This window comes from Larimichthys crocea, chromosome V, assembly GCF_000972845.2.
Source record: "Larimichthys crocea isolate SSNF chromosome V, L_crocea_2.0, whole genome shotgun sequence".
NCBI classification, from domain to species: domain Eukaryota; kingdom Metazoa; phylum Chordata; class Actinopteri; family Sciaenidae; genus Larimichthys; species Larimichthys crocea.
Window position 1 is genome coordinate 5,030,055 of NC_040015.1, and position 9,795 is coordinate 5,039,849.

The 9,795-nt window shown below is 37.5% G+C and overlaps 1 protein-coding gene across 1 annotated transcript; it reads right to left on the reverse strand.

Moving 5' to 3' along the window:
* Positions 1-662: 662 nt before the first annotated feature.
* On the reverse strand, positions 663-4,452 carry LOC113745761 (uncharacterized). Its single transcript, XM_027278688.1, has 3 exons — positions 4,273-4,452; positions 3,120-3,235; positions 663-2,959 (listed from the first exon to the last, which is right to left on the reverse strand). The coding sequence occupies exon 3, from the start codon at positions 1,905-1,907 to the stop codon at positions 987-989; it is 921 nt and encodes a 306-aa protein (XP_027134489.1). The 5' UTR covers positions 1,908-2,959; positions 3,120-3,235; positions 4,273-4,452; the 3' UTR covers positions 663-986.
* Between the last annotated feature and the right edge of the window lie 5,343 nt (positions 4,453-9,795).

Below are 9,795 nucleotides of genomic sequence, written 5' to 3' on the forward strand. Positions count from 1 at the left end.
ATAAGGGTAGAAAATCTTATGGACCATGAATTTGTAACTGTGAACTCTTTACTAATGGACATATCCCAGTTGTGCCAACCTTGTTGTATATCCTCTTTGTATTCATTATGGAAAAAATTACACATCATAATAAGTGCTGGCATTCCGATAGCTGCATATGAAATATCGCATCACATGTTACATGTTGTGAAAAAATGGAAAATCTGTGCATTGTAAAAAGAGCAGTCTACAAAAAGGAGTCATTATCAATTATAATTCAAACTGGTTATAATATCTTGTCCTTAATGGTGTGTATGCTGAATTTCAAATGTAGCTCTTGTAGACACAATGCTTGTTACTGAGCAGTGAAACCTTTTCGCTTTTGATATTTAGGTTGTAGCATTTAGGAAGAATACCTTCCTGTTTTTCTGTTTCTCTCATCAAGTTACTGTATGTCATTTGCAGCCAAACAATTGCACGTAACAATACTGGTGAATATATGTGTATCTAAAATTTGTTGGTGATTATCATGTCATCTCTTAAACATATAAACAGTTTAGATATTCTTATGTGTTTGAATGAAATGTCACTCTATAGATTTATGTTGAAATGCAGTTGTCAATAAACTTTCAGCAAATTAAGCATATTATTATCTTTTATTAGGGCATGCATCTTTCCTTGAGTTTACACATTTGATAACTTTAACATTTCACAATAGAAGCACCCCATAACAAAAGGAACATGTCCAATTTTATGACTGTAGATGGAAAAATATCATGTCTCACAGAGCAGGACTCCTGAACTACATGACTCAACAGTAAAGACACATCTGTTTGAAGACAGGTGTACAAAACAAGACAGCAAGCTGTGATTCTATTTGTAAAAAAACACCTCAAAGTACCTTTTAATGCAACGAGCAGATTTAACAAACACTGTCAGTATTAACATCTGACATGAGGTAGAGTTTCAAATATCCTAGACTGATAACAGTGTCTTAAATAGTACACTTATGCTATGTCCATTGCATAAGTGTTGCTGGACAGTATAGCCTCCATTTCAGCTCGAAGCTCAGGGTAGCTGTTGTAAGTTGATGGCAGCTCCACAGTTGGGCCACAAGTATGGGCAATTGGCTGCCGCGCTAGCCCTTCCAAAGAGGTGAATGTGACTTGAATTTCTTTTACACAGATGACATCAGACCCAGTCAGAAATCTCATCAGCTTCCGGAGACCCATTTCATCCAATCCCCTTATGTACTGATGTAAAAATCGCAAACTTTGGTTCTCTGCTGAATTAGCTGGAGAAGCTGTTATCATCTTAATCATCTTTCGTGTTGTTGGTTTAATGTCTTCATACAGCTTCTTCATATCCTGTACACTTGGGAAAAACTTCCTGAGTATTGGTCCTGCAACCTCTGCAATATTATCCAGTGCATATTTTGGGTGCTGGATCATTTGCTTGTGGGCAACCTGGACAAGCACGGCCCTCAAGTTATCTGGTGTTGGTACTGTTCTTACTCCCATGCGATCCATAAGATCAAGAAGCTCTTCCTCGTCTTTGCCGACAACTGCCTCTTGCAAAGCAGTGGACAAGAGATCACGCTCAGACTGACTAAGATACAACATCAGGGAGTCAAACAGTAAATCAGGTGAAACAGAGTGTTCACCAAATATGACTGCTGCTGTAAAGGCTTGTGCCAGCCGAAATGGAAAATACCCCTGGTCCTTCAGTCCCTTGGCCAATATCCTGCCAACAGACTTCCATTCCTCCTCTTGCCATTTTGGGGATAGTGATGGCACCCTCACATCTGCACCTTCTGCTGCACAGTCTAGGAATTCTGTCCAGAAGGCAGCATATACATCCCTTGACACACCATCAGCATCTGCCCCCATTTCATCAATGAAGCTGTATTTCACAGAGTAGGTCATCATTGCTTCATCCTTGAATTGAGCAATCAGTTCATCTAAGAGAGTCACTCTGTGAAGTTTCACAGTCACATGTAAAAGTTCACTGGCAGGACTTGGTGGTCTAGCAGAAGCTGTCTCATCAATAGGAGTTGAGGTGTAGGTGGGGGGGTTATTTGACCCTCTTCTATTGTAAGGATGGGCTCATGTATAAGTGTATCATCAAGATCACCTAAAAACGGCCCACCTGTCAAAGGACCAAAAATTACCTCTGATGTATTACACAAAGATGTAAGATCAATAATCCGAACAGGCGCAGTAGAGACAACAGCTGACATTGTGGCAATGCTTTGGTCATCATCTTCGACTGTGTGTATTTGATTTTCACTGTAATGTCTTTTTGGTGTCAGCTGCTCGACCTCTTCCATTGTGTGTTTATCTTGTCCAGATTCTGTTGTGTTTTCATGTTGCTCATCTGTCTGTATATCAGCTCCTTCCTCTCGGTCATCTCCACTGGTCAGGGTCTTTGTGAACAAATAAAATCTTAACAACCCCAATTTGTGTGTCTCATAGTATTCTCCCACACTAACATACTCATCAACTTGTGCTTCTTGAAAGTTAACTATATCATGACTGAACTCTTCCCACTTTCCCATTGTTGACTTTTCATTAGGGAAAAACAGTTTTTTAGCTTGTGACAGAATCTCAGTTTTAGTGGCATTCTTGTTCATATCAAGAACTCTGGCTCCTCCACCGTTGCGTTTTCTGACCTGTCTGTTGTCATGTATCCACCCTAATTCTATTTTTCTGGTTGTCTTCCAGGCTCTCTTATTACTTTTTAGACGCATATTTGTTGGTTGCACTGTATTCTCCTCCTCAAAACCTTGATCACTGTCTTTGTTGCTCATTGTGCCCATTTTTTTTTAAAGTTTTTTAAATAAGGACAGTCTTTTTGTATCATCTCGACCTCTTCTCTGTTTTTCCATACAGAAACGCCTTGTTGCAATCCTGTCACCATAGGCTGGAATGTAAGAAGCCATAGTGGCATCATCTATTTCCCCCATTACTGAGCTGTCAATCTGCAATAAAAACAAAAAGTATATATTAGACATGACAAAGCTTGAACTATATTATCTCAAGCCTAGTTCCAGGGCAACCAATTATAAATGCTTAATGTAGTTGATAACACAATGGACAGTATGAGACAGTACAAAAACAGCTTTTGAAGCTGTGACTTACATGATCCTGCTGCATTTTCTGAATACTCTCCTCAGGAACACCTCTGTTGCGAAGAAATATCCACAGTCCATCATCTTGAGGGAGGCCGGGGGTTGAGGATGTAGCCATTGCTGGCACTGCAAAAATGTAATTTTCAACAATTAACATAACAATTAACAATTAACGTTTAAAACTGTCAAGGCCAATTGTATCATAATATTATCATGATATATATGAAGCATAAAATATAAATGGATGTTTCATGTCTTGACTGTTGACCTATAAACACTCTGTCTATATGTATAATCATTTGAAAGTTGACCTGTCATTAAACATTTGAATACCCTCACTCAAATCACCACCAAAACTGATTTGTCCTTTGGTGATGAAAGCCTTCACTGGTTATTCATGAACAATAACATTACTCTGACAGTACAGAAGACTAAACTCTGCAGCTCAGAGTGGGCTTTTATTATATTATTAGTATTATTGTTATTATTATGATTACTATTCAAATAGTCAATAAAATCCAGATTGGGGCTTTGCAACACAAGGTATGAGTAACTTGTTGTACTATACTAGTAAGCAGGTGCAAAAACGTTTTATTCAACATATGGGCCTATTCAAATAATTATGTGCATGGACGTTTCATGCAGGATCCTTCCTCAGTGTGTTTCAGGTATGCATGCATGTATTAAATACATAGGAAATAGCAAAGGAGAGTGAGCCCAAGAGCAAACCACATCAACCTCAGCAACTCAAAACACTCATGGTCCACAGTCATTGTCCGTCAATGCTGTCAATATAGTGACTAGTCTACTGGCAACGTTCTGTTTGTTTACATGTTTACATTCCCCATATTAAACAACTTCTATGTTAGTATTCTCATGTTATGTCTCTACAGTGTTACTATTAGCATATAACCTAACGTTATGACGAATGGCTCATTCTATTTGTGCCAAGCCAATATAATGAAAGAAAGGCGATTCATTTTTGATGAGCAACAATGTCCAGCACGATGGAAACAAAACTGTTATCTTAACTGACAACTTAAATCATGCCGATAGACATGTTCGTCTATTCCTGACCTGCTACATTGAGCAATAGGGTTACAATAGAAGGATAAAGTCTAAAACATAACAAGAGTATCATACCCTGTGTATACATGCCTTACCTTTATTGACTCGGTACAGTAGAAAGTTGACAGTCGGGCAGGTACGTGCGGGACAGGAGTCACCATAGATGGACGGGAGTCACTTGCAGGTTGGATGTTCTCGCGGGATTTCGAAGTATCTCGATAAACAGAAAAAAAAAATTGCACGAAAAACAGGGTGGAAAAAATAACTCAGAAAAACAGGAGAAAAAATTACTCAGAAAAACAAGAAAAAAAATTACTCAGAAAAACAGGAAAAAATTACTCAGAAAAACAGGAGAAAAAAAATTACTCAGAAAAACAGGAAAAAAATTACTCAGAAAAACAGGAGAAAAAAAATTACTCAGAAAAACAGGAGAAAAAAATGACTCAGAAAAACAGGAGAAAAAAAATTACTCAGAAAAACAGGAAAAAAATGACTCAGAAAAACAGGAGAAAAAAAATTACTCAGAAAAACAGGAGAAAAAAATGACTCAGAAAAACAGGAGAAAAAAAATGACTCAGAAAAACAGGAGAAAAAATTACTCATAAAAACAAGAAAAAAAATTACTCAGAAAAACAGGAAAAAAAAAATTACTCCGAAAAACAGGAAAAAAATGACTCAGAAAAACAGGAGAAAAAAAATTACTCAGAAAAACAGGAGAAAAAAAATGACTCAGAAAAACAGGAGAAAAAAAAATTACTCAGAAAAACAGGAGTTTTTTTTTTTTTTCAAGTGAATGCAATACGCTTCCGTAACATTTAAGTTTGTTTGAATTAAATTATTTACGTTGTTTTTGTGAGTGTGCACCCTCTACAGGTGAGGATGGTGGTGCGACCGATTGAATAGCAGCCCTTCAGGCATCAGGGGGAGAAAGCAGACCAGCAGACACCGTCACTGACCGCAGCTTGTGAAGCTGTGTGGTCCTGCCAGTTACAAGATTTAAAAGACCTATGCAAACAATGCGTTATTTATGTGTTTATTTAATTTACAATAAATTATCAGCTTCATTCATCAATCAGCTCTCACTGGATTGTTTTTGGTCACAAACTGCGAGTCTGACACTGCACGACTGCTTTCTCCAAGCGGTGAAACAAAGGAAACTGGACACAAAGGGTTACAAGAAAAACCCAAACGAAGTTTAGCCACTACACACATACATTGAAACAATTTCACAAAATCTTGGGATTTTCTTATCATACTAAAACATTAGAAACCAAAATCTTATCACACTGAAAGAAACGAAAGTTTCTTAAGAAATGCAAAATACGCCCAGACGTTGGATTTCGTCCTTCATCTCGCTCTGCAAGCCAATCAGACACAGATCAGTAAAATTAAAGCTGAGACTGTCCAGGTGGATTCATGGACTAAACTCTGATCATCTACCTGTGTGTGTTCTCACTTTATTTCATGTACACAGCTTCTAAATCTAGTAAGAGAGAGAGAGAGAGGGAGAGGGGGAGGGAGAAGGGGAGGGAGAGAGCGCTTTGGTCAAGAGACAAAGAGTACCAATAACAGTCACACCGTCCCCCACCACCACCACCGGACAACCCTGCTACCTGTTGCCACAATCCCTGATCCTGTGTGAATTCACGGTGGAAAATGCCCAGCGTGCCGCCTTTTTGCCATTCTTTCATTCTTGATGCCTACGTTACAAGCTACGCATTCACACAACGCCTTCATCGTCAGTTGCTCGCGAGACTTGGATGAGCCTGTTATTATATATCTCGATGATCCACCGAGATAATGAGATTTATTTCATTTCTTTTTATCATGTAAAATTTCACAGAGATTTACTGTAATACCGGTAGCTGTTACATCCCCAGTATATGCACTTTGATACACACACACACACACACACACACACACTGATGCATATTTTAATATTTCAATATGTAAAACTTAACAGTGTTTGTTTAATTACATAGTAAGAAACTGGTAATACTGTGGAAAGAAGCCACACTTTCTTTTACAGCACACTTTCATCTTATTTACTGGTAAATAGACATGTTTTACCTGGTAACACTACAGCAGATTTAATTAACAAGAGGACCGTGATGGTATATTTGCAGGTAAGTACTAAATAAAATCAGGCATGATAAATGAATGAGCAAAGTTATTACCAGCTAAAACAGCCCAATAACTTAGTAACTAGATGGACAGGTTAGATATTGGATTATACTACCAGGTAAATGGGTTGTAATTTATCTCCTTTTACATAGTAATTGTGTTATTATTTTACTGTAGTTACCTTCATAATGCCGGTAGTAATTACCCATTAATATAGAGTTGTTTTTTAGTAATAGTTGAGATATTTCAAGGCAATTAGTTAGTATTTACTCTGCAGTTACCATCATTTTACCAGTGTTAGTTACCCTGTAATTTATTTCTTTTACCTTGTAGTTACACAGTAAATACACAGTAATTAGGGGACTGTAAAAGAAAGGGTTACTGTTAATGAAAGTGTGTGTCAAAGGATGTGTGTATGAAAGCGTGCGTCAAAGTATGTGTGTATGAAAGCGTGTGTCAAAGCATGTGTGTATGAAAGCGTGTATCAAAGTATGTGTGTATGAAAGCGTGTCAAAGCATGTGTGTATGAAAGCGTGTGTCACAGTATGTGTGTATGAAAGCGTGTGTCAAAGCATGTGTGTATGAAAGCGTGTGTCACAGTATGTGTGTATGAAAGCGTGTGTCAAAGCATGTGTGTATGAAAGCGTGTGTCACAGTATGTGTGTATGAAAGCGTGTGTCAAAGCATGTGTGTATGAAAGCGTGTGTCACAGTATGTGTGTATGAAAGCGTGTGTCAAAGCATGTGTGTATGAAAGCGTGTGTCAAAGTATGTGTGTATGAAAGCGTGTGTCAAAGCATGTGTGTATGAAAGCGTGTGTCACAGTATGTGTGTATGAAAGCGTGTCAAAGCATGTGTGTATGAAAGCGTGTGTCACAGTATGTGTGTATGAAAGCGTGTCAAAGCATGTGTGTATGAAAGCGTGTGTCACAGTATGTGTGTATGAAAGCGTGTGTCAAAGCATGTGTGTATGAAAGCGTGTGTCACAGTATGTGTGTATGAAAGCGTGTCAAAGCATGTGTGTATGAAAGCGTGTGTCACAGTATGTGTGTATGAAAGCGTGTGTCAAAGCATGTGTGTATGAAAGCGTGTGTCACAGTATGTGTGTATGAAAGCGTGTGTCAAAGCATGTGTGTATGAAAGCGTGTGTCACAGTATGTGTGTATGAAAGCGTGTGTCAAAGCATGTGTGTATGAAAGCGTGTGTCAAAGTATGTGTGTATGAAAGCGTGTGTCAAAGTATGTGTGTATGAAAGCGTGTATCAAAGTATGTGTGTATGAAAGCGTGTGTCAAAGCATGTGTGTATGGAAGCGTGTGTCACAGTATGTGTGTATGAAAGCGTGTCAAAGCATGTGTGTATGAAAGCGTGTATCAAAGTATGTGTGTATGAAAGCGTGTGTCGCAGTATGTGTGTATGAAAGCGTGTATCAAAGTATGTGTGTATGAAAACGTGTGTGTTAAAGTATGTGTGTATCAAAGTATGTGTGTATGATACTCTTTAATAAACACATACTTTCATACATAATTTGAAAGATACATACTTGTGTGTATGATACTCTTCCATGCACACACACACGCACACACACACACACTTTGCATTTTCATACAAGCACATTTTCATTTTCATCACATACTTTGATGCATATTTTGAAACACAATTTGAAAGTATGTGTGTATGAAAGTATATCAAAATAAGTGTGCATGAAAGTGTGTGTGTATAGAAACATATGTGTATCAGAGTGTCATAGTATATATGTATCAAAGTATGTGTATTTAAGTATGTATCAAAGTATGCAAGTATGTGTGTATGAAAGTGTATCATAGTATGTGTGCATGAAAGTGTATCATAGCATTTGTGTATGATACTCATACACACATACTTTGATACACACTAAATATGAAACATACTTTCATACACAAAATTTGATACATACTTACTGTGATAAACACATACACTTTACTACACACATACACATCCTGCGATACACACACACACATACTATGATACATAATCCAATACACACATGCTTTCATTCACACATACTATGATACATAATCCAATACACACATGCTTTCATTCACACAGACTGTACTATGATACATAATCCAATACACACATACTTTCATTCACACATACTATGATACATCAAATCAAATCAAATCAAATCAATTTTATTTGTATAGCCCAAAGTCACAAAGTACATTTGCCTCAGAGGGCTTTACAATCTGTACAGGGAGTGACACCCTCTGTCCTTAGACCCTCGGTTCGAGTGAGGAAAAACTTGCCCACAAAAACCCTTTTAACAGGGAAAAATGTGGAAGAAACCTCAGGAAGAGCCACAGAGGAGGGATCCCTCTCCCAATCTATAATACAAAGACTGTCACTACGTCTCACGAATAGGCTCGCATATTTAGAACAGTGTCCATCTGTATAGATTTACACCTACAGTGTATTCCATATTTACACTCCTTGCCTGTAGCAATACCTGTCTTTTTCTGATATAATGTCTTAGTATTATTACATAATACTTGACTACACTGTATGTTTTTTGCCTACTGTAACTACAGCAGTTCATACTGTACAATCTTATGCAGCAAAAATGACTTCATTATACAAAAAAATATTTTTTTTATTGGAATGTACATAGATAATGTAAACATAACCATACTTATATTGATATAAGCAACCATATTGCCTCACAGATGTATTTTGCTGTATATAATATTTTTTAGATTTGTACTCTTTATTCTATATATATAATATTTTATACTTTCTTTTTACATCTTTTTACTACACTTGTGTCCATACTGTGTTAGACAAGAGAGAAACGCAATTTCGATGCTCTGTAATGCCCGGCCATACCATTGACAATAAAGTTGACTTTGACTTTGACATTGGAAACAATGTAACAATTAAGAGCTGTTTACTGAAAACTAAATATTCCAGCAGTTAACTTTTTATTCAGCCAGGTTGTAAACTGATCTTTATAGTGATTGGCTTTTGACTGACTTTTCTGTTTTATAGTGACTGCCAGCCAGCCAGTGGTAGGAGCTGACTGCCAACTAAAAACATCGCTTATATGTCTGTTAGAGGCCACATTTTGGCCTTTGTCGGCCAAATTCCTTAACCAATATGTTATAGTCACATTAAACATGCAAAAGAGTCAATTGCAACCATAAATGAATACAATGAATACAGTGATGAACAACTAATAAATGCATGAGTGAACATTGACAGTGGCACATCCACAGCTCTGCCTCCAGTTATTCCCAAAGGAAACCCTATGTGGGGAGGAAAGAAGTATTCCTTCCTCTGAAGCACCATGTGAGGTGTCTGTTCTGATCAATGATCAGCTGTCAGTCGGCTTAACAGCTGTAAATATATGTGGTCTCTGATCGGGAGCCTTAGACTTGATTGAACAAACTTGATCAGCTGCTCTGGAGTTGAAAACAAGCTAATCAACTCAGAGTCAGTGTTATTTTAGAGGAAAAACT

Bases quoted from the DNA above. Each gene is read 5' to 3' on its own strand.
- LOC113745761 (XM_027278688.1), bottom strand. From the start codon at position 1,907: ATGATGACCTACTCTGTGAAATACAGCTTCATTGATGAAATGGGGGCA.